Here is a 26,040-nt window from a genome sequence, read left to right on the forward strand (position 1 = left end):
GAACATTTTCATGTGGATGTTTGCTTTTATTTATCTTGGGCAAGTATGAAGAAGTGGAATGACTGGGTGGTATGATAAGTGTATGTTTAATTTTACTCATGGTTTTTATTTGCATTTTCCTAATGACTAACAATGTTGAGTATCTTTTCATGTGCTTATTGGACATTCATTCCTACGTCTTCTTTTGTGAAGTGTCTATTTAAATATTTTGTTTCTTAATTAGGAATATTCTTTTATTATTGTTAATTAATTTTTTTGAGACAAAGTCTTGCTTGGTCATCCAGGCTGGAGTACAGTGATATGACCTTAGCTCACTGCAACCTCCGCCTCCCAGATTCAAGGGATTCTCATGCCTCAGCCTCCCAAGTAGCTGGGATTACATGCATGTGCCACCAGCCTGGCTAACTGTATTTTTAGTAGAGTTTTGCGATGTTGGCCAGTCTGGTCTTGAGCTCCTGGCATCAGGTGATTCATTTGCCTTGACCTCCCAAAGTGTTGGGATTACAGGCGTGAGCCACTGCGCCTGGCCTGGGAATATTCTTGAGTTGCAAGATGACTTCATGCATTCTAGAATTCTGGATACAGGTACTTTAACAGATATGTTTGGCAAACATTTTCTCTCAGTTTGTAGCTGCAAACTGATTCTCTCAGTTTGTAGCTAGAAATGTCAGTTTCTTAAAAGTGTCTTTTGAAGAGAAGTTTTTAATTTTCATGAAGCCCAACTTCCTTTTTTTTTTTTTAATGGTTTATGCCATTTGTAGTCTAAGAAATCTTTGCAAACCCAAAGCCATTAGATTTTCTGCTCTTTGCTTCTGGAAGTTTAGCTTTTATTAACTCTTTTAAGTCTATGAGGTGAAGGTGATGATTCATCTTTGATTTTTTTGCCTATCTCCCCCTACAGCACCATTTGTTGAAATGACTATCCTTTCCCATTGAATTGCCTTGGCACCTTTGTTAAAAAATCAGTTTACCACATGTATTGGGTTTATTTCTGGATTTTCTATTCTGTTTCATTGATCTATGTGTTTATACACCAATACTACAATGTCTGATTATTGTAGCTTTTTAAGTTTTGAGATCAGGTAGTATAAATCCTCCAACTTCATTCTTCTTGTCCAGCTGTTTTGGGCAAAACATTTCCATATACGTTATAGAATTAGCTATCAATTTTTACAAATAAATTCAGATAGGATTTTGAGTTGAATCTATAAATTTGGGAAAATCAAGGTCTTAATATTATCAATACCTAAGCATTGTATAGCCTTCCACTTATCAGAATCTTTCAGTTTTTCCAATGCTCTCTTATGGCTTAGTGTAGAGATCTTACACATCTTCATGGACTTATTTCAAGGAATCTAATGTGTTTTGATGCTGCTGTAAATGATATCTTTTTAAATTTCAGACTAATGTTGCTCACATGTAAACCTTGCAAAATTCACTTATTAAGGCTAATAGGTTTCTGTAGATATTTTTGAATGTTCTACATGCATAATTATGCCATCTGTAAATAATAACAATTTTCTTTCTTCCTTTGACTTCTCCTTGTTGTCTTACTGCACTGGTTAGGCTCTAGAGTATAACACTTGAGTAAAAATAGCAAGAGCAGGTGTCCTCGTCACATTACTGATCTCAGGAGGAAAGTGCAAAGCCAGAATAATAGTTCCCAAAGATGTCTCTATCTGGGGAATTAAAAAGTTGCAAATGGAATTAAGGTTGTATATTGGCCGACCTTAAAATGAGGAGATTATTCTAGATTATCTGGGAGGGCCCAATGTAATCACAAAGGCCCTTAAAAGTGGAAGAGGAAGGCAGAAGAGTCCGTTTAAGAGCAATGCAATAAGAAAAGGATTTAACCCACTGCCTCTGACTTCGAAGATGGAGGAGGAGAAACAGAGCTGAGTAATGTGAGTGGCCTTAAAAAGCTGGAAAGGGCGAGAAAATGGATTCTCCCTGAAGGCCTCCAGAAAGGAATGCAGCCCTACTGGCACCTTGATCTTAGCCCAGTGAAACCTGCATCAAGACATCTACCTACGGACTGTAAGATAATAAATCTATGTTGTTCTGAGCCAGTAAGTTTATTATAACTTATTAGAGCAGCAATAGAGAACGAACACCCAAAGCTTTCGATTTTTCAACACTAAGTACAAAGTTTGCTGTTGGTTGGTTGCAGATATGTTGTCTATTTGCACTTGTGTCCCTTCTAGTTTACTTATTTTGTAGAGATGGGGGTCTTCCTATGTTGCCACGGCTGGTCTTGAACTCCTGGGATCATGGGATCCTCCTGTCTTGGTCTCCGAAAGTGCTGGGATTACAGGTGTGACCCACCAGGCCTGGCCTTATTTTTATTGAGACAGATCTCACTCTGTCGCCTGGGTTGGAGTGCAGTGGTGTGATCATAGCTCACTGCAGCCTCAAACTCCTGAGCTCAAGTGATCCTCCTGCCTCAGCCTCCTTAGTAGCTGGGACTATGGGCATGCACAACCACACCTAAATTTTTACATTTTTTTGTAGAGATCGGGGGCTTGCCATGTTGCCCAGGCTGCTCTCCAACTCCTGGCCTTAGGGATCCTCCCACCTCGGCCTCCCCAAGTGCTAAGATTACAGGCATGAACTACCATGCCTGATCAGAGTTTTTCCAATTTTTGTTGTTCTTTCTTAGCTTCCATGGCTTCTTAAATTCCTTCAGCATGTTTTAAAACATTAGGTTACTGTTTTCCTCTGCTTTAAAGATGTTTCTGGGATACCTTCATTTTCTGTGGGTATGTTATGCAGATTGTAAACTTTTTTTTCTTCGAGCATATTGTAAGATGTAGTCTTACAATTTGTAAGATGTTTAAATCAGATGGATTTTCCTATATGTTTCTTCCTGTATTTTTTTTTTTTTTTTTTTTTTGAGACGGAGTCTCGCTTTGTCACCCAGGCTGGAGTGCAGTGGCCGGATCTCATCTCACTGCAAGCTCTGCCTCCCGGGTTTATGCCATTCTCCTGCCTCAGCCTCCCGAGTAGCTGGGACTACAGGCGCCGCCACCTCGCCCGGCTAGTTTTTTGTATTTTTCAGTAGAGACGGGGTTTCACTGGGTTAGCCAGGATGGTCTCGATCTCCTGACCTCGTGATCCGCCCGTCTCGGCCTCCCAAAGTGCTGGGATTACAGGCTTGAGCCACCGCGCCCGGCTTCTTCCTGTATTTTTAAAAGATTCCTGTGTAGGAGATGAGGGTGGGCCAGGACAGTTTCTGAGCTTCCTGGCTCTTAGGGCTCTCTCTTCTGTCGTTACTACAGAGTATTAGATAAGACGGTTTTGTGTGTTCCTCCCTCTTCAGTACTTTGAGTTGTCTCATTCATTTGGTCCCCTCTTCTCTCATTATCTGAGCCACTCTCCTTTACCCCTGGGGTCCTTCCCTCATCTGTGCATGTTCTATTCCCAGTAGTTTTTCTCAGTATAGCCCTATGTCCTCTCACTGGTTGTTTTTGAAAACTACAAAGACCAGATTGCCTTAGTACCTTCATACCTTTCTGCAGGCCCTTTTACTAGCTACCAGGTGAATGCTGGACAGCCTTCTACTAATTTTGATTACGGTTTTTGGTTTTACCAATTGAAATTTCCACCGCTAGTGGGGATCCTTCTTGTGGGGGCTTGGTACATGGTGGCAAATTCTGGGTTCTTTAGCTCTTAGGACCATCAAGAGTCCTAAATCCCCCTTCCCTTCTCTCTGCTTGATCCTCCGAAGCTGCTATTGCCACATGATCTTCTTGGTATTGATTTTATTTATTTTAAGAGATGAGGTCTCACTATGTTGCCCAGGCTAGTCTCGAACTACCTGAGCTCAAGGGATTCTCCGCCTTGGCCTCCAAAAGTGCTGGGATTACAGGCATGAGCTGCCATACCTGGCCATGTATTGATGGTTTTAACCCAAACTATTCATATTCTGGAATTCAAAAAGACAATCTTTCACCTAGCTTTAGTGAAGAAATGTTACGGTATGCCTCCTATATTTAACAGTGATTGGTACTTTTCTATTTACATCCTAATGTCTGGGATAGGATAGACTAAGCTAGAGTAACAATTACATTCAAAACTGTAGTGACTCAACACAGCACTTCTTTCTTGCTCATGTCACCGTCCAGTGTAGACAGGAGGCTCTCCTAGTAGCTTTCCCCAGCAGTGCCTCCTGTGCCCTGGCTGCTTCCATTTTGCAAATTCTTTGTTCATAGCTGAATGGAAAGACAAGAGAGTGGTCAATCCTGACAGTCTTACTGCCAGGCCTGGAAGTTGCATATATCACTTGTCTCCACATCTCACTGGCCAGAACTCAGTCACGAGGTCCCAAACTAATTGCATGAGAGACTTGGAAACACAGTACAGCACTAAGAATCTCTGGTACAACTCTGTACAGTTGCCCAAGCAAGTTGGTGAAAGAAGGCAGGCTATAAAACCTAGGATGCTGCCTGTCTCTTCAAACAGCTCTACAAGGATTTCAGATGTAATTTGATCAAAGAACGTGGCGCCATCGTTTTTAAAAAAGGTTTTAATTCCATATAATACAGTACTTCTGTTGTTGTTGTTTGTTTGTTTGAGACAGAATCTACTCTGTCACCTAGGCTGGAAGCAGTGGTGCGATCTCGGCTCACTGCAACCTTGGCCCTCCCTCCCGGGTTCAAGTAATTCTCGTGCCTCAGCCTGTCAAGTAGCTGGGATCACAGGTGTGTGTCACCACGCCTGGGTCATTTTTGTATTTTTAGTAGAGATGGGGTTTCACCATCTTGGCGAGGCTGGTCTCGAACTTCTGACCTCAGGTGATCCGCCCACTTCGGCTGCCCAAAGTATTTCAAATTTTGGAAAAGTTTTGTGAATCAAATTATCTTCAAGTATGCAAAAACCATGTCTCCACAAACAGTCTTCAATTGCTGACCAATTTTGCGGTGATAAGGTGTTGGCATATTTAATTAGGTACAATTAAAATGTCTTTAATTATAAAGGTTTCAGTTAAATATCTTTTGGAATTATAAAGAATTAGGCTAGGCGTGGTGGCTCACACCTGTAATCCCACCACTTTGGGAGACTGAGGTGGGCAGATCATTTGAGGTCAGGACTTCAAGACCAGCCTGGCTAACATAGTGAAACCCCATCTCTACTAAAACTACAAAAATTAGCCGGGCATAGTGGAGCACACCTGTAGTCCCAGCTACTCAGGAAGCTGAGGCAGGAGAATCGCTTGAACCTGGGAGGTGAAGGTTGTGGTGAGCTGAGATTGCGCCACTGCAACTCCAGTCTGGGCAACAGAGTGAGACTCCATCTCAAAAAACAAAACAAAACAAAAATTAAATTATATCTTTAATATATGAAGAAAATGGCAGTTTGGCCTCGTTTATAGTAAATGTGTTCACAAACATTCTAAATATTCCAAACACATACATACAGAAGAACATAATCTTATGACTTTTATTACCTTTAGTCTATCACATTTGACACTATAAATATACTCATTGGAAAAAAACCATACTATTTAAGAACTCAGTTCATGAAAGTTTACAAAATACAACCAATGTACTCTGACTTGTGGTTATAGCTTAACTATCTCAACTTCACTTTTCTGGTATGGTCAGATCTTTTGCAAATATTTCCATAGTATTGTAATTTTATGATATAAAACAGTAGCAATTTATTAAGCTTTCCATTATAAAAATTAATATGGCAATTCTCAAAATACTGAAAAAACTGTTTGATGAAAGGAGTACCCACATCACTGCAAAGTATTTCCTTTCTCTTAGAAAACATCTTCAAAAGGCACATTTTAATTACTAGTGTTTATCTAAAGATAGTAGTTTGAGTTTTGAATTTCCAGTCAATTTTCCATTACCTCAGAATCGAGCTAATGGAGGGTTGGAAGAGGTAGGAAAACGCAGGTTTCCAATGAACTCCCTCAGGGCAGCAGAATCCTCATTCATCTCATCCACGAAGACCAAAAGAAAGATGTAAGGGAAGTGGGAATGGCAGATCTGTTTTGCATCCTAATTTAACCTTCTACACAAAATACTTCATTAAAAGCAAATAAACAAACACAAGACAGTAAGCTTAGAAAACAAAAGGCCTAGACCACAAATTGCCCGGTTAAGCCCGAGTGGTGATATTGGTTTTAAGCCTCAAGAAAATGAAACTTCTGCTTCTGTAAAATCACATCTTCATCTGTTCAATTTAAATCACTTAGTGCAGTAACAATGTTACAAATTCCAATATGTCAGACATATGGATGATATTCAAAATAAAGTACAAAAATACATTTCAAAATCAAATATAAATGACTTTATGGTTATCTGCCATGCTCCCCTTTAATTTGACCTGATAGTCTATATTTGACTGTAATTATAATAACATCTGTAATTTCAAGTACAATAGTACAATAATAATAATTTTGAAGAACGTATGACCTAGGACCCCAAAATGCAATCCAATATACAATCTGGAGTATGGTTTCCTTTTTAGTGAAGTTTAATACTAATTGAAGTACTAAATTGAACAAGGCCAGTACTCTGAAGTACTAATTTCAAGTACTTGATCCCATGTAAGAAACAGAAGGGAATTTTTAAGGCAATTTTGGTATTCCAAAATATTGAGGATCTACCTTAACTTTCTATTATTCCCCTCAAGTCTCAATTGAGTGTTTCCACTTTTTTTTTAAAAAGGGGAGATTTCTTTAGATTTTTTTCCTCACTACAACAAAGTAATTCACCAAAAATATTCTCAAGTACAAAAACCAAAATGGTCCTCTATTACTTAGCCAAGATAAAATTTTCTGGTCCCTAATAATGGTCACTTTAGGAGTACTTATTCAAATTCTAAAATAGCAGCTTTTAAAATTAAGGCAACATTGCTTTATTCTTACCTGTTTTTCTATTAGCTAACTATTAAGTTTATAAGAGCAATTTCAGACATAGGCATCCTCAAAGGCCTTTTGTAATGTAAGAAGAGTTAACATGAACATTCTTCTAATATTAAAAGTTACTGTATTCTACTTGGAATTCTAGAGTAATTACAGTCATTCCAGCATGTGTAAAATTACCTTTTAAACTAACAACAACATAAAATACAAATTTTCTACAAAAATACAATATTGGAGATACAGCACTTCTTCCCTGAAATAGAAATTTAATATTTGGAGAAAAAACTGTAAACTTTTGGTTACATTCAAAATATAACCTTTTAAAGACTTAAATTATTTGAGGTTTTAGCAACTGGAGCTCCTAACAGCAGATTTACATTACTACAATGTTTTTACACCACAATAATTCTAAACAGTTTGTTTATCTTACTCTTATATTTACTACCAGGAGGAAAAAAATGGCTTCCTGCAATTGACAGTCTGGGTAAAGGAATTGCTCAGGTGGACAATCCGACCCTGACTTCCACCTTGACTGCGTTCCACAATCACGCAAGGCATCTGTACTAGCTGGAAAGGACTCTTCCCGTCTCTCAATGCCTGAGTAAGATTTAAGATCTGTGGGAAGAAGAGAGATTTTTACCAATTTAAAGAAGATAAAAAGCTTCACTTCACTGACATTTTTTAAACCATTTATTTATTGTAATTTTTATTTCATCCATTTATGAGCAACAGAGACTGTGATGATGAGTACCTGTTATAAATATGTATTATAAGAATGTGTGTATGTTTACACACACACACACACACACACACACACACAGCATTAACTTTTGCCAGATGGTAAGTTTAAAAATATTCTAGAATATCCTCCCTACGTCCAGAAGCAATGGAATCAAAGAACAGCAAGTGAAGAGGTCTACATACATATTCAATTTAACATAAAATCTCAACAAATACTGGTTTAAACAGTCTGGTTTTAACTAAATACTTGCCTTATCCATTCATTCAACAAATTTATTGCATGCCTACTATGTGCGAGGTTCTGCTCTAAGTGCTGGGCATACAATAGTTAAAAAAAAAACAAGCAAAATTGCTGCCTTCATAGAGCTTACACTTTAGCAGGGAGAGGAGTCAATAAACATGAATATGTAAATTATGCCATGTATTAGAAGGTGAAATTGCTATGGGAAAGCATGAAGCAGGGCAAATAGGTTAGACAATGGGAAGGGAGCCATTTCAAATAAAGGTACATTTAAGAGTTTATTCTTAATAAGAAAAATAAAATAAAATTATTTTATTTTAATAAGAAATTAAATTATTATTCTTAATAAGAAAAATAAAATTAGGGAAACTAAAATATATTATATATCATGTTCAAAGATACTCTGAGAATTTATACTTCAGCATGCAAATAAAGTTATGAAACACAATACATAGATTATAGTTTATTCTGTTCTCTGTTCAGGTAAAATAAAATTATAGCAATTCATTTTCTTTTTTTGCTGCATATTAGGAGAAATGTTCTTTATTGTATATTTTAGAAATACAGATTTCTCCTTCAGGTATTTGAAAATATCTAATATATACATCCTATGCATTTCACTGGTTCTTGTAAAGACTAGTCAATAGTGATAAGCACAAATGTTTTCACATAAAGCCATACTAATAAATAAACTTCACAATACTTTAAGTATAAACTAGATGGTTTATTGATTGATTGATTGATTTGATTGATGATTGTAGAGATGGGATCCTGCCATGTTGCCAGGGCTGATCTTGAATTCTGGGCTCATGTAATCCTCCCACCTTTGCCTCTTAAAGTGCTGAGATTACAGGTGTGAGCCACCACAGCTGGCCAAACTAGATGGTTTCAGTTTGTAGAATATTTGGAGTATTTAACACATCAGGAAAATAGATCTTTACTGGTAAGGTGTTACAGGGTTATAGGTTATATTTGTGTTTTAGGATCACTTTTAAGTTCTTCCCTTAAAATTTTCTTTTTCTTTTTTTTGAGACAGGGTCTTGCTTTGTCACCCAGGCTGGAGTGCAGTGTGCAATCACAGTTCACTGCAGCGTCTGCCTCCCAGGCTCAAGCGATCCTCCCACCCCAGACTCCAGAATAGCTGGGACTACAGGCACACGCCACCTCAGCTAATTTTTATACTGTTTGTAGAGACAGGGTTCCGCTTTGTTGCCCAGACTGGTCTTGAACTCCTAGGCTCGAGAGATCCACCCGCCTCAGCCTCCCAAAGTGCTAGGATTATAGGCATGAGCCACCACACCCAGCCTTCCCTTAAAATTTTCTAAATTGACTACATTTGGATAACAAGAAAAAAGTAATTTATGAAATTTGAGTTTATTATAAGCATTGTTCCTACCATGAATATAAAAGTGTGCACTAGCACAGTTAAGGAAGGAAATGTTTTGGTTAGTTTCCTCTTTGGGTTTTAAAAATTCTATTCTAAAAATGTTAGTCTAAATATACCAATTTAAGTAACAGCTAATATTTTCCTGACTCTAAGAACAATATGTGACTCTTGCAGAGAATATGGAAAACAGAAACGTTGGCCAGGTGTGGTGGCTCACGCCTGTAATCCCAGCACTTTGGGTGGCCAAGGTGGGTGGATCACTTGAGGCCAGGAGTTTGAGACCAGCCTGACCAACATGATGAAACCCCAACTCTACACAAAAATACAAAAAACAAAAATTAGCCAGGTGTGGTGGCACATGCCTGTAATCCCAGCTATCAGGAAGGCTGGGGCATGAGGATCGCTTGAACCCGGGTGGCAGAGGTTGCAGTGAGCTGAGATTGCGCCACTGCATTCCAGCCTGGGTTAAAGGGAGACTCTGTCTCCAAAAAAAAAAAAAGTATAGGAAAACGAAAATTGCCCTACAAATTATCAATTTTCAAATAGTTACAGAAATTGCATAAATTATTAAATCCTGAAATTAATCTATTAATATTTCTCTGAGAATTCAGAAGACACTTAATAATTCTGCATTTATTTACTAAGGAAACACTTACTGAGCACTCACTGTGTTGGGGAGAAGAGGTGACCAAATGAGGGAAAAGCTATGTAAGCCCTTAAAGAACTCAAGTTCTAGAAGCAGCCACATGAACAAGTAATTGCAGTATAGTGTGATGGAAAGGACCTCTGCCCTGACTTTAAAATCTGATCCCCTCCCCCCCATACCACCTATTTTTTCATTTCTCAAAGAATAACCAATCTATTACTCTGTTTAAATCAGAGAGGATTATTTAAAAAAATAGAATGGAGCAAATTCTGCAGGCCAGGGGAGACACTAGACTTCTCCACCCATGCCATAATGACAGCTTGATAGGGATTTGACAGTTGTGGTCCAGGCAGGTGGTATAAACTCGTGGGCTTCTACATATTGACTTTGCTTTCCTTTAGATTAGTTCACTGGTCTCTAAATTTCAGGGGGCCTGAGAATTACTGCACTATATACATCAAACCACATATATCCTACGTTATCGTAGATTTTAAGCTATCTCTCTATAGCAATGTACCCCCTATGATGATTTAAAATCAAATTTCTGAGTAAAATGTGACACCAGCATATTCCCAGGGAGTGCTGCAAAAATCAGAACAACTCCCTGTTGGCAGGAGGAGTTTAGGAAGACTGACATGGGGGCTGAAAGAAAAACTCTTTCCTAGATAAAGAGGGAAAGGCATCAAGGGGGAGAGAATGGCATGCACAAGGGCACCACTGGGAAAGGGGAAGGAAGAGCAGTTCAGATTTGCCCAGCCCAGGGAGAGGGGCAAAACGGCAAGAGATAAAGGTAGACACACTGTTTGGAGCCTGACTGTGAAGGGTGTTGTTGACTGTGCTGAAAGCCTGGACTTGAGCCTGTATACATGGACAAATTAGAGGAGTTTTAAACAACAGAAGACATGCTCAGATTTGTTTTTAGAGATTGTTCTTGTTTCAGTGTGGAAGAGGAATGGGAGAAGAGGTAAGGTCAACTTAGAATGTCAGTAAATCCGGAGAAGAGAGGATAAGGGCCCCGGGCAGAGGCAATGCCTGCATGCTGCCAACTGGCCAGGCTGGGAGCCCCCTCATTTCACAGATACATGTTATTCAAGCCCTTTGAGCCACAGTCGTTCCACCTAAAATGTAGATTACTCTGTGGAGGTGTTGTGAGGATAAACAATAATAAGCATCATTAAAGTGTCCAGTAAGGGGTCAAGCACCAGGAGGTACTAAAGGGTTAGTTTCACTCTCTTTAACACCAATTATTATTGAATCTGTAAATGAGTTTCTGGTATATAAATCTCTGAATATAAGTTCATTGTGTTTTCAGAAAAAGTTTTAGTTATTATTTCTGCATTTTTTCAGGTCACATGGAAAATATATTTCACATTGCTTGTAAGAAAATATATTCTCAGTTTCAGTGTTCCAAATTAGAATATTAGATGAATTTTACCTACCCTGATTATGACCTATTGCTATTTAATATAAAATTCAAAACATGGTTTATCTTTAACGTTCATAAACATTGCTACCAGCTCTGAATTAAAAAAAAAAAAAAAAACTTTCATATTGTTTCAGTCCACATCTTTATGTGAAGAATTAGAGCATGCCATTGATTATATGTGTAAAACTCACAGCTTACTACAAACTAGGGCAAAAGACTTGGCTGTAGAAAGCACAAATCATTAAGTTAATAGGTAAAACTGGAAGGGAGAGGGATTTAAATTATATTTATAAATGACAGAAATAACGCAAGTATTTCGACTCCAGGAATTCACTGAAGTAATTATTCTGTTGTTTGGAATACAGGTTAATTTTTTTTTTTTTTTTTTTTTTTTTTTTTTTTTTGAGACGGAGTCTCGCTGTGTCTCCCAGGCTGGAGTGCAGTGGCGTGATCTCGGCTCACTGCAAGCTCCGCCTCCCGGGTTCACGCCATTCTCCCACCTCAGCCTCCCAAGTAGCTGAGACTACAGGCGCCCGCCACCACGCCCGGCTAGTTTTTTTTTTTTTTGTATTTTTAGTAGAGACGGGGTTTCACCATGTTAGCCAGGATAGTCTCGATCTCCTGACCTCGTGATCCACCCGCCTCGGCCTCCCAAAGTGCTGGGATTACAGGCTTGAGCCACCGCGCCCGGCCTTTTTTTTTTTTTTTTTGAGACAAGGTCTTGCTCTGTTGGCCAGGCTGGAGTGTAGTGGTGTGATCACAGCTCATTACAACCTTGAACTCCTGGGCTCAAGCAATCCACCCACCTTGGCCTCCCAAACTCAGATTACAGGCATGAGCCAACACACCTGGCCCAATACCTGATTTTTTTTTAGATCTTTTTTTTTTTTTCTTAAGAGATGAGGTCTTGGTCTGTTGCCCAGGCTACAGTGCAGTGGCTATGCACAGGTGTCATCACAGTGTACTACAGCCTCAAACTCTTGGGCTTAAACAATACTCCTGCCTCAGCCTCCCAAGTAGCTGGGACTACAGCCGTGAGCCACCACACCTGGCCTTAGACTAACTTATTTTTAAATAAGTAAAAAACAGCCAAAACCAGAGAGCTACACAATCATGTACATAGTCAGGACATATTATCTTTTTTGGCTATCAGAAAGTTCAAAATCAAATTAAAATTAAAAAACAAAACAAAATCAAATGACAACGTGTAATAACCAAAGTATCATCATTTTATTTCTTTCTCTCCTAAGTTATTGACCCTGTCATCTTCATATTTTATTACATTCATTTTTATAATGCCTTTTTCTTTTGTGCATGAGATAGGATATGAGTAAATAAACCTGAAATAGGAGACAGCCACGGACACATCTTTGTAACAGATCTCAGAACTGGAACACTCCCACACCTTCTTAGACAGGCTTTTTTTTTGAGACAAGGTCTTGCTCTGCTGCCCAGGTTGGAGTGCAGTGGCGCAATCTCAGCTCACTGCAATCTCCTCTACCTCCGGGGCTCAAGTGATCCTCCTGCCTCAGGCTCCTGGCAGCTGGAACTACAAACACATGCCACCACGCCCAGCTAATTTTTGTATTTTTTTGTAGAGATGGGGTTTCGCCACGGTGCCCAGGCTGATCTTGAACTCCTGAGCTCAAGCAATCTGCCCTCCTCTGCCTCTCAAAATGCTGGGATTACAAGCATGAGTCACTACACCCAGACAGGCACTTTTTTTTTTTAAATTTAAATTCCTCGGGTGTTAACTTTAAACCACAATTAAAGCTTACAAAATTATTTACAGCTTTTATTTACTTCTTTATTTTAAATCAGATTCCTAAAATAAAAATAAAGTTTTAGGGATAAGAAAGTTCCAGAAGATGAAGCATATTGATATGTCAAGTCAATTTGTTTCAAGCAAAAAGGTCAAATCAAGGCATACTTATCTATGCCTAAAAAATTTAGCTCAAATAAGTTTTGGGATGGCAAAACTCTGCAACATAATTATGATCATTGATCACCAAATCCTTTCACTGATGCCTGAATTACCAGAAAAAGCCTCTTAGTGAGGCTGCTTGGCTGTCGTCTCCTCATCTACTAAGCAAATCTGTACCCCACTGTCCAGCCCAGCCTTCTGCAGCAGTCCTTAACTTTTTTTGAGGGATATAAATATTTTTGCTGAGATATAAATCCTATCTTCTCTCACACCCAACCCAAAATGCACATATTAACATTTTATACATAGTTTCAAGGAGTTCATAGAAGAATCTCAGAATTAAGATCTCCTTTTCAAAAACTTCTGTCTCACCACAGCCCTTCTTTAATGCGGAATTTCTAACTGCTCCAATGCCTTCTTTGTGGAATCTATCTACATTCTGGGGTTTAAGGCCCTCTATACTCTGGCTCCATCCTATTTCTCGAGCCTTCACTTAACTACTGGAAACTCACGACTGCATTAAGCACTGCATAAATGTGACAGAGCAGAGAGATGCATGAGCTGATAATCACCTGTCCCTTTTCACCGAGCCCTGGCCTTCTCTGCAGAGCAAAACTCCATGACAGCAGAAACTTGGTTTTGCTTACTGCCTTATCTCCAGTAACTAGCTGCCAGCACTAGTTCTGTCAATAAATACTTGGTGAATGAATGAATGATTCTCTGATGTAATTATATGTACTTGTTAAAGTTGTATAATATAATAATCAGTGCAAAAACTTGACCCACTTTGTTTGCTACAGGTATTGTGGCAAACAGCTACCTTAAATTAAATGTATATTTTAGGAAGAGAATGTTAATTTATAAGACACTAAAAGACAATGTTTACAGTACAATTTATTTCTGTTTCAAGCTTTCCTTTTGGAATAGAAATACCATTCATAGAGTCCAAGAAGCAGCAGTCATCTGAGAGTGAGCCCGGCCTGCAGGCCCACATCAGCAGACTTAATGCCTTGTACTTCTAACCTTTAACTAAAGGTGAGGAGGGGCTGGGCATGGTGGCTCACGCCTGTAATCCCAGCACTTTGGGAGGCTGAGGCGGCTGGATCATGAGGTCAGGAGTTCGAGACCAGCCTGACCAACACGGTGAAATCCCATCTCTACAAAAACATTAGCCGGGTGCGGTGGTGCACGCCTGTAATCCCAACTACTTGGGAGGCTGAGGCAGGAGAACCGCTGGAATCTGGGAGGCAGAGGTTGAAGTGAGCCAAGATCACACCATTGCACTCCAGCCTGAGCGACAGGGCAAGACTAGGTCTCCCAACAACAACAACAAAAATGTGAGGGGGGGATCAGGGAGAGGACTGAGTTACAATTAGTTTTTTCATGTTACAATCGACGCTCAATCTTGGTGACATGGTTATTCAGTGACTGCTCTAGCAAAAGCCAAACATATTCCGCAAAACAATAATAATAAATAATAATAATAATAGTAATCTATTGGCAACAGAACTTGGTACTGAAATGTCTAAGTGAATGGATCTGAGGGGGAAAGGGTAGTGATGCCCAAAATAGCTACCAAAATGGGGACCAACAATTCACAGCAAGGGAAACATTGAGCTAAATAAACAGTACACAACAAGGTCAGAACTACCTGATTTTTTTTTTTTTTTTTTTTTTTTTTTTGAGACGGAGTCTCGCTCTGTCGCCCAGGCTGGAGTGCAGTGGCGCAATCTCGGCTCACTGCAAGCTGCGCCTCCCGGGTTCACGCCATTCTCCTGCCTCAGCCTCCCGAGTAGCTGGGACTACAGGCGCCCGCCACTGCGCCTGGCTAATTTTTTCTATTTTTAGTAGAGACGGGGTTTCACCATGGTCTCGATCTCCTGACCTTGTGATGCGCCCGCCTCGGCCTCCCAAAGTGCTGGGATTACAAGCGTGAGCCACCGCGCCCGGCCAGAACTACCTGATTTATAAGATAATAGAGGGAAGAAACCACTGAGCTAAATAAACAGTACACAACAAGGTCAGAACTACCTAATTTATAAGATAATAGAGGGAAGAAACTATTGGAGTCAACTTCATTTCTTTTTTTTTTTTTTTTTTTTTTCTGAGATGCAGTTTCGCTCTTGTTGTTCAGGCTGGAGTGCAGTGGTGTGATCTCAGCTACTGCAACCTCCGCCTCCCAAGTTCAAGTGATTCTCCTGCCGCAGCCTTCCAAGTAGCTGGGATTACAGGTGCCCGCCACCACACCCAGCTAATTTTTTTGTGTATTTTTAGTAGAGATCGGGTTTCACCATGTTGGCCAGGCTGGTCTTGAACTCCTGACCTCAGGTGATCCACCCGCCTTGGCCTCCCAAAGTGCTGGGAATACAGGCGTGAGCCACTGCACTAGGCCGAATCAACTTCATTTCTAATCATCTGGGCTATTTTGGTTCAGCATAAGAGGTAGTATTAAAAATTCCATCTCCAGATCACAGTGGAGAAAACAGTTGACTACTGTTTCAAAGAGATTTTTTCCTTATGAACAAATAAAAAGGTAACTTACCTGACCCCTCATCACAGACATCTGACTTTCAAAAGTGGCTTTGTCAAATCCTTTGTCAGTCTATTACAGAAAAGAAAAAAACAATTCCCAAAATAAAGACTTTGATATAAATATCTGAAAACAGATGAACTCTTCAACTCAGCAAATAAGGCCATTAAAAAGCTTTCCTAATCGATAAAATAAAACAAAAATAATATTTTTACCTGAGGTATTTTTGTATACTCCCAGAATGACATGAATAGACTTATTTATTTGTACCCCAACTTGTTCCAGAAAGGATTTAAGATGACTTTCCAGCCAATGAATTTAGGCTTTTTAAGAGAACTAAATCATAGCAGGTCACCAAATATGTATTATAATTTATAGAGTCTTCTTGTAAAAATTCAACTTTTGAAGAAAACAGCAAATTAAATTTTAATGTAGTCTCACTTCAAAGAATGCTCATAGTAAGTATAGCTTTATGAATGTATGCTCCTGTAAATAAAACTGCTAATTCCTCTCTCTCCTGTCAGGTTTTATGGCAAGCAGCAATACAAGAAATAGTGCATTGCAAATTAGCTCTATTAAGCAGTCTCTTCTATTTTAAGATTTCATTTTCTGCAATAATCAAACTAAGCATTAACTTACCTTAAAAAGTTCATAGAGATCTTCACATAAATCTTGCACAAAGTTCATGTCAGAAATATATGGTAGAATCAAGCTTCTTATTTCTTCAGAAAAAGGAACTTTTGCTTGAGGAAGCCAAGCCCAGTGAAATGGATCTAATAGGGAAAAAAGCATTCTCCTCATCAGTGGTAGGAAATGGTTTATTTAGACTCACATTTTTCCTGGTTCTTTCCTACAACTCCTAGGTTCTCCCCAAAAAAGGACAGGATAAGAACTTAATCAGAGTAAAACTATGCACTGCAATCCAAATTACTCAGATTTGGACAGTCAATTCAGATAGTAAACTCGTAATGTCTCTAAGTTTTAGACAGTAAAGAGTAAGAGTTTGGATAATGAATCTATCTCAAACAGTTCTAAATGTATCTCAATCTATCTGGTTCCTCAGTTCAGAAACTGATGAATACCTATACTTTGTACACAGCCCCAGATTGTTTTTATTATTATATATTTCTAAGAGAATGGGTCTCACTGTGTCACCCAGGCTGAAGGGCAGTGGCATGATTATAGCTCACTGCAGCCTCGAACTTCTGGGCTCAAGGGATTCTCCCACCTCAGCTTCAAAAGTAGCTGGGACTACAGGTACGTATCACCGCACCCAGGCACAGACTGAATACCACGGCTGAGGTCTGCCTGCCCTCCGCAGCTACAAATCATCAGGAATTGACCACTGACTTGTATACAGATGTTCTGAACTTTGCAATCATTAGGAGGTAAACAGGTGGGTCACTTTAAGAGACAAAAGATCCACGACTCTGAGCTAATTCTAGTTCTCCCTCAAGAAGACCATTAAATCTACACCGTGCCAAGACTAGAGAGATTTGTACAGGTTTAATCTTCTAGAGAGGGTGCATATTCAGATTCCTGCAAGAGTGTAAGGTTTCTGACATGATCATCCACAGAGCTAACGTGAGCATATCCAATGAGAATCCCCAGCTTTTGGTGGATCCTACCACTTTGAAAGCCCTGAAGAAGAAATCTGCCTTTGGAGTCATTTCTCCTCAGTCACCCAGGTGGGGTGCAGTGACACAATCATAGTTCGCTATAGCCTCAATCTCCTGGGCTCAAGCAATTCTCTCGCCTCAGCCTCCCAAGTAGCTAGGACTACAGGAGCTCACCTCAATGCCTGGCTCTCACTTCTCGATCTATCTCATTGCACACAGTAGGAAGGTTACTTTGCATTCTGAAGAAAGTGTTTCCCCTGGCTCACATCTCCTTGTAGATATGTCCAATTTTTTTTTTTTTAGTTTTCCCTGAATAATTTCATAGAAGAAAGGCCCTTATTTTTCATCTGCCTCTACCTTTAATCCCAACACTTAACTTCTAGTACTACCATCTAAACTCTCTCTCCTAAGGCCACCAGTCACCAGACCCAAGGGTCTGTCCAAAGGCTCACTTGCTGTTGTCATGCTACTTAATCTCTCTGTTGTATGTAGCACTGTTTTCTATCATCTCCTTTATGAAATTCTCTCCTCTGTGGCGTTGGAGATACCACTCTAAGTTTATCTTGTCTTGCAAGCTACTCCTTCTCTCTTTTGCTAGTTTTTCCTCCCCTCTTTCAATGTCACCATTAGCCGTGATTCCACACTTAGTCCTTTCTCTTCTCTATTTGTTTAAGCATTCATAAAACATTTATTGAATACTTATGTACCTGGCATTGTGCTAAGCAATAGTGTTTGTTCTCTGTGATTTTCCTGGGTAATAGCAAACACACCATGGCTTCCACCAACAAGATGATAGCGTTTTTTTTGTTTTGTTTTGTTTTCTGTTTTGAGACGGAGTCTTGCTCTGTCACCCAGGCTGGAGTGCAGTGGTGTGATCTCGGCTCATTGCAAGCTCCACCTCCTTGATTCACGCCAGTCTCCTGTCTCAGCTTCCCGAGTAGCTAGGACTACAGGCACCCGCCACCACGCCCGGCTAATTTTTGTATTTTTGGTAGAAATGGGGTTTCACTGTGTTAGCCAGGATGGTCTTGATCTCCTGACCTCATGATCCACCCGCCTCAGCCTCCCAAAATGCTGGGATTACAGGCGTGAGTCACCGTACCCAGCCAAGATGACAGTTTAAAAGCTGTTTCCTCTCTCTCATATCCCAGGAATCAAAAAAATAATAATAAATAAATAAATATATGTCATACTGATTAAAAAAAAAAAAGAAGAAGAAGCCACCAGGAAGATAAACCACTGGACCTCTACACGTGAAATACAAAGCAAAAAATGCATAGAAATTGAAGAAAAAACTGGCAAAATCACAATCACAGTGATCATTAATTTCCTCTGAAAATTAACAGATTATATAGTCAGAAAATAAGTAAAGGATATGATATGACTAACAACCTTTAGGTTAGTAGACAGAATTTTGTGCTCATTCTTTTCAAATACTATCCTCTAAATAGGCCATATATAGGATCATACAGAAATTACTAACAAACTGTAAAACAGAATTTACACAGGCCATATGCACAGATCACAATGCAATAATGCTGGAAAATAACAACAATGAACAGTTTCTTAAAAATAGTAATAATGTACAATTAAAATAAGCTGACATAGAAATTTTAAGATCAAACAAAATACTTCTAAATTATTCCTGTCAAAAAGAAAATCAGAAAAAATGAGTATGTAAGGCAGAGTCATAGCGTAGCACCTGTGCAATCCGTGGTTTAGCCAAAATTATACCCAGAGGAAAATATGAGGCCTAATATGCATTTATAGGAAAGCAGTATAGTATGAACATAATAGGAAAAAAGAATAATGATGGAAAACATAAATCTATAAAAGAAAAAGCAAACAAACTAAAAGCCTGATCTATAAAATAAATAGGCAATTATCTGGGGGGGGAAAGCATAAATAATTAAATAAATAGAAGAGCCAATGCTTAACAACAGACAAATCTTTGGCAAGCCTAATGAGTAAAAGGCTCACTAATAAATTGAAGGAATTTAAAAGAGACATATCATGGATATGAAGATTTTTAAAACATACTATATATTTTACACTGTGTCACCCAGGCTAGAGTGCGGTGGTGCCATCTTGGCTCACTGCAACCTCCACCTCCCAAGCTCAAGTAATCCTCCTCACCTCAGCCTCCCAAGTAGCTAGGACTGCAGGCATGGGCCATCACACCTGGCCCATTTTTGTATTTTTTGTAGAGATGGGGTTTCGCCATGTTGCCCAGGCTGGTCTTGAATTCCTGAGCTCAAGCGATCTGCTAGCCTCAGCCCCCAAAGTGCTGGGATTACAGGTGTGAGCCACCATGCCTGGCCCATATATCTTAAACACATACAAATGTCAGAAAACGACTATAATAAACTCCCATGTTAATTCAATTATTACCAATTTTTTTTGCAAAATTGGCTTTATTTATCTCTCCTGTCCACACCACCACAAGTATTTTAAGGCAAATTTCAGACATCATTTCATTTCACTCCCTAAACACTCAATATGCACAGAGGGAATTGTTTTAATTATAAGATAATTCTAATAAAATGCTATACTCATAAATTTAAAACTCAAGAAATCATGGAAAATTTTAAGCAAAATAAAAGTGTCTAAAACTGGTTCAAGAAGATGTAGAAAATGTAATCATTTACCACAAAAGAGACTGGGAAGGCAATTAAAGCACTACTCCCTAAGAATGAGGTCAGGTGGAGGGCAGGCCTAAATTGTTTTATAAGTGAATACAACCAAAAACTTAAAATATAGTTCTACCAAAATATTAAAATAATTTCAATGTTATATATATATTTAAAACTGGAACACTACTAAACTCATTTTCCAAGGATAACACAAAGCCTAAAAATCAAAACCAGTCATCCCAAACTAAGCAAACAATTCATAGCAAGACCCTGTAGTATACATTTGCATCCCTAATGCCTAAAACCGAGCCTTAATGAATAATCATATTTCATCTACTTTTTCCTCTTCTATGGTATCTGTAAATTTTTTTCCCTTCTCATTCTGGAAAAAAGATAATTATAGAATCCACAGAAGGTTCTAAATACTCACATGCTCTCCATTCATCAGGATGTTTAAAAGGAAATGCTAGACCATTATCAATTGCAGCTATTTTAATAAGGAATTCTTCATCATCAATCCATTTTGATTCCTATAGAGGAGAAAAATGATATGTTGATAAAAGAACCTATATAAATATTCCCAAAGAATAAATTATTTATAATAATTATTGATGTTTAAGAACATATTCTCTCTGAAAAGCCTACAAAAATTAACAATGCTACCAGAAAAAATACAAATTCACACAGGAATGGAAGAGACTGTCTGAAAAAACATGTATTTCCTAACCACTGTTTTTTAAAATTTGATATTATACCATTACTCAGTAATGGTTTTCTCTTTAAAAGGCTTGAAAATATTGTGACTTTAAAGTGATGTTCTAGATAATTTACTGCTAGATGCATTGCTTAAAAGTATGATGTAAAATATTACTGATTTTTTTAAACACAAAAATCACCTTATTAAGACCTAGTCTTTCTTAGGGTCCCAAAGAAATAAGTCAAATACAAAATATTTCTAAATGAAATTCCTTCAAAGACCATAATTAAATATAATAAGATCTAGTAGAAGGAACCTCAAGATATTCTTGAATGTAGGTGTTATAGTTTGGCCGTGTCCCCACCCAAAATCTCATCTTGAATTGTAATCCCTGTAATCCTTATGTGTCAAGGGCAGGACCAGGTGGAGGTAATCAGATCATGGGGGCGGTGTCCCCCATGCTGTTCTCGTGATAGTGAGTGAGTTCTCATGAGATTTGATGGTTTTGTAAGCGTCTGGCATTTCTCCTACTCGCACTCATTCTCCTGCCGCCCTGTGAAGAGGTGCCTTCTGCCATGATTGTAAGTTTCCTGAGGTCTCCCCAGCCATGCAGAATTGTGAGTCAATTAAATCTCTTTTCTTTATAAATTACCCTGCCTTGGGTATTTCTTCATAGCAGTGTGAGAATGTACTAATACAGTAGGCTGTTCCTAACTTCTGTATTCTTCCATAACAGAAATAAAGATCTCAGGAGAAAGAGGGTTTTCATGATAAAGAGTATTTCTGTGGAAGGTGATTTATCAAGCTGAACTATCTTTAGATGTAATTATTGTGAATATCTGTTTTATTTTATCATGGTGGTTCACATGGCTCTGATGTTAACTTCATATTTTTGGAATTGCTTTACTTAGAAATTAAAACAGACTAAAGTGAAACGTGTGTATTTTTTAAAGGAAAAAAAAGAGTATTCTGATTACTTAAACACAGATGGCCATTACTACTAAGTGGCCCAGATAAAATAAAAAAAAGTAAAACAGAAATTTTTTTTTTTTTTTGAGACGGAGTCTCGCTGTGTCTCCCAGGCTGGAGTGCAGTGGCGTGATCTCGGCTCACTGCAAGCTCCGCCTCCCGGGTTCACGCCATTCTCCCGCCTCAGCCTCCCAAGTAGCTGAGACTACAGGCGCCCGCCACCACGCCCGGCTAGTTTTTTGTATTTTTAGTAGAGACGGGGTTTCCCCATGTTAGCCAGAATAGTCTCGATCTCCTGACCTCGTGATCCACCCGCCTCGGCTTCCCAAAGTGCTGGGATTACAGGCTTGAGCCACCGCGCCCGGCCAAAACAGAAATTTTTTAAGTTAAAAGTACTACAGTGAAGGCTGATGTGAGGTATGCCAACTTTATTTCTTTTAGTATATATCAAATGTCTTACACCTCATTGAAAGTGCACAAAATACTCGAGCAAAAGAATTTTCAGCAAAATCTAACTGCTCAAAATATACAAATAAAATAATTTCGGGAGCTTACGTTTATTTAATTATCTTTAATTTTTTTATTTTTTTGAGACAGGGTCTTGCTCTGTCACCCAGCTGGAGTGCAGAGGCACAATCACGACTCACCGCAGCCTTGACCTCCTGTGCCCAAGCGATCTCCCACCTCAGCCTCCCGAATCTCTGGAACCACAGGTGTTTGCCACCATGTCAGGCTAATTTATTTCATTTTACTTTTTCTACTCTCTTAAAGTCTTTTATTCTTAAGTGGTGCTTTAAAAAAATTTTTTTTTAATTCTTTGTAGACACAGGGTCTCAGACTCCTGGACTCAGTCAATCCTCCCACCTTGACATCCCAAAGTGCTGTGATTGCAGGCATGAGCCACTGTGCCTGGCCCAGGAGCTTATACATATGTGCATTTATGTTTGTATTTTAAGCCCATTTCTGCTACAACTGGCATTTATTTTTATTTCTACCATCTTCCTATTTACAACTTTATCAAGGTATAATTTACATACAATTAACTTCCTATATTAACAAGTACAATGTGATGAGCCTTGACATATGTGAAACTTTCACCCCAAAGTTTCCTTGTGTCCCTTTGCAGTCCAGCCTTCCCCCTACCCCAAGACCAGGCAACTACTGGTCTGTTTTCACTAGAAACGAGTTTGCATTTTCTAATTTTTAAATATAAATATAATCATACGATATGTTCCCTTTATGTGTAGCTTCTTTCACTCAGCATAATTTTAAATTTCATCCATGCTATTGTGTGTATCAAGTTTGTTCCTTTTTATTGCTAAGTGCTGTGAATATGTATATTTAAATATCCTTGATAAACATTTAAAAGTACAAACTTTTAAAAATGATGCAACAGCTTTAAGTCATTACTTGAGAACATAAATTATAAATATTGAAGAAATATTTTTAATCACTTAAAACTTTCCCAAATGTACAAACTGTTTTAAACTTGTAAAAGTATTTTGAAAAAAAAAAAAATCTTTTTTTTTTTGTTTTTTTTTTTTTTTTTTTTGAGACGGAGTCTCGCTCTGTCTCCCAGGCTGGAGTGCAGTGGCGGGATCTCAGCTCACTGCAAGCTCCGCCTCCCGGGTTTACGCCATTCTCCTGCCTCAGCCTCCCAAGTAGCTGGGACTACAGTCGCCACCTCGCCCGGCTAGATTTTTGTATTTTTTAGTAGAGATGGGGTTTCACCATGTTAGCCAGGATGGTCTTGATCTCCTGACCTCGTGATCCGCCCGTCTCGGCCTCCCAAAGTGCTGGGATTACAGGCTTGAGCCACCGCGCCCGGCCGAAAAAAAAAATCTTATGTAAATATCTAAAACTTGAACTTGGTACTCAAAGTCGATAGCAATGACTCTAAAATCTGTAACTCTGATATCAGTGTTGAGGCTCTATGCAGTCCATTATATATGTTAAAACCAGCTTCTTATAAATAGTAAAAGTACTTAATAATTTTTTGAAGTTCAGTGGACGTGATTCACAGGTTAAGCACACACGTTCCATTTATTAGGTAATATTGTATTATTTAACACTGAATGAAAAGACTCAGAAGAAAGTGAATTAGTAAAATACAAACATGGTGAACAAAAATCCCAGAAGCCTTTATTACATAAAAGCAAAATACGGGGATTCTATAAATTTCTGAAACTCTAAAGTACTAAGCAGGTATTATTCTTCTATTCTAATATGAAATAAAAAATAAAGCTGCCCAACAATTGACAAAAGAAAAAACAGAACTGGCTGGGCGTGGTGGCACACGACTGTGTTCCCAGCACTTTGGGAGGCTGAGGCGGGTGGATTGCTTGAGGCCAGGAGTTTGAGACTAGCCTGGCCAACATGGCAAAACTCCGTCCCTATTTAAAACAAACAAACAAAAAAAATCAAGAATCAAGAATGCAATGTAAACAAGTGACAAAAATTAAAAGTGTGAGAAAAACAGAAAAAGTAGATGTAAAAACCAAAGATTAAGTGAAAGAAGGAGGAAATGGTGAAGAATAACTTAAAGGAATCTTTTACAGAAATTGAATATATATATTCACAAGTTATACACAATTATATACATATATGTGTGTATGTGTGTATATATATATAAACATATAAAATTGTAAATTTCCTTACCTTATGGTCAATTTCCTTTTCACATTTCTGCTTTTCATATCTGACTAACCAATTATCATTGCCCCTGTCTTTCAAAACAAACAAGAAAATCTGTTACTTCATTTCTATGGACATCATGGCTTAATATCAATGAGAAAAATCTAGTGATCTCCTGATTTTTGAGACTTTCACTGGTTATCCACAGCATATTAAAGGTCACAATTTAACACAAAGAAACTTAAAAAAAAACAAACCCATAAATGTGAGTTAACATTTACTGAATATTTTCTCTGGGCCAACATTGTTTTAAGTGCTTAGTATCTAATAATTCATGTAATCCTCAAAACTACTACCCTGTGAGGTGATACAATTATTAAATCGAGGTTATTAAAATCAAAGAGCTTTTCTTCACTTTAGGAAGAAAAAGCATTAACCCCTATTTCTAGGCAAATTTCTAAGCAGGCTAACCTCATGTCAGCATAGAAGTGGTCTAGACTGTAAATATATATACATATAAATTAAGACAGTAAATCTGGAAAATTATTTGATGCTTTGCCAAAAACTAAATAAGAAAACATTTTGAACCAATGGTTCTCAAACTTCAGAATGCATCAGAATTACCTGGAGGGTACCTTAAAACCCAGCCTGCCAGCACTCACTTGCAATTTCTGTTCCAAAAGGTCTAGCATAGTGTCTGAGAAGATGCGTGTTTAACAAATTGTCACGTAATGCTGACCCTGAGAGTCCAGGGACCCACAGTGGGGAGCTCCTGCTTTGGATAATCTACATCAAGGTCAACCCGAGGCCTGCAGGTCACATGCTGCCCAGGATGGCCTTGAATGTGGCCCAACAAAAATTTGTAAACTTTCCTAAAACATTATGAGTTTTTTTTGAGACTTTTTTTTTTTTTTTAAGTTCATCAGCTGTCATTGGTGTTACTGTATTTTATATGTGGCCCAAGACAATTCTTTCATTGTGGCCCAGGGAAGCCAAAAGACTGGACACCCCTGGTCTACATCATTGCCCCTTTATAGCACAGGAAAAATTAAGAGTTTAGTGTCTTTATAGACTACACTAACAGTTACATAATGTCAAAATAAGCACCTAACATAATTTACACAATGAAGCCTTAATTACTCACACTGTGCAGATAACCAATATCTGACTTTGCCTTGCCCCTAGGAAATTCCTCCCTAGGGGACAGGAACTGATCTAAGAGCCTGCTTTGAATCAGAATCTATCCCACACAGGATGACTTCTGCCCAGGAGAGTCAATACTAGGTAGACAGAGGTAGACAGAGAAAGTGGCTTCAAGACTTCAGCAACAAAAGTTTACCACTTTGGTTTAGATAACAAGAATATAGTTTGAAAATGAACAAGATTTGAGTAAACAAATGAGAGAACTTCAATACCTGTATTTCTGATGATGTAATCCAAAACAACCAATCTTTCAAATTGTGACTGAAATTGTTTTCTAATATTCTCAGGCAAAGGGTCAGCTTCAAATTTCCTAAGCCAATATTCAGCCTCCTTGTAACCTTCAACAAATAACTGAAAGGAACCAATCTATAATTTTAAGAACTATAGTTAGAAGAGAAAGTACAAGAACAAGGGGATTAATATTTATATTTCTCAGCAGTACTGTCAAAAAATACGTCATGTAAACACAATAAGAAAGAAGACTTAATACTAATTTAGATAAGCCATATTTAT

The 26,040-nt window shown here is 38.5% G+C and overlaps 1 protein-coding gene across 2 annotated transcripts in view; it reads right to left on the minus strand.

The window, feature by feature from the left end:
- Window positions 1-5,425: 5,425 nt before the first annotated feature.
- Window positions 5,426-26,040, minus strand: part of PI4K2B (phosphatidylinositol 4-kinase type 2 beta) — a 35,455-nt gene continuing 14,840 nt past the window's right edge. Inside the window, exons 5-10 of one of the 2 annotated variants that reach the window (XM_050790696.1) lie at window positions 25,740-25,878; window positions 24,349-24,416; window positions 20,455-20,554; window positions 16,412-16,545; window positions 15,785-15,844; window positions 5,426-7,492 (exon numbers count right to left, since the gene is read on the minus strand). In XM_050790696.1, the coding sequence (XP_050646653.1) occupies window positions 7,319-7,492; window positions 15,785-15,844; window positions 16,412-16,545; window positions 20,455-20,554; window positions 24,349-24,416; window positions 25,740-25,878 (675 nt within the window). In that variant the 3' untranslated portion in view covers window positions 5,426-7,318. Of the gene's footprint in view, window positions 7,493-15,784; window positions 15,845-16,411; window positions 16,546-20,454; window positions 20,555-24,348; window positions 24,417-25,739; window positions 25,894-26,040 lie in introns of both variants that reach the window. The other variant, XM_050790694.1, reaches the window with a different exon arrangement.

The sequence above is a fragment of the Macaca thibetana genome, chromosome 5, assembly GCF_024542745.1.
Source record: "Macaca thibetana thibetana isolate TM-01 chromosome 5, ASM2454274v1, whole genome shotgun sequence".
Taxonomy (NCBI): domain Eukaryota; kingdom Metazoa; phylum Chordata; class Mammalia; order Primates; family Cercopithecidae; genus Macaca; species Macaca thibetana.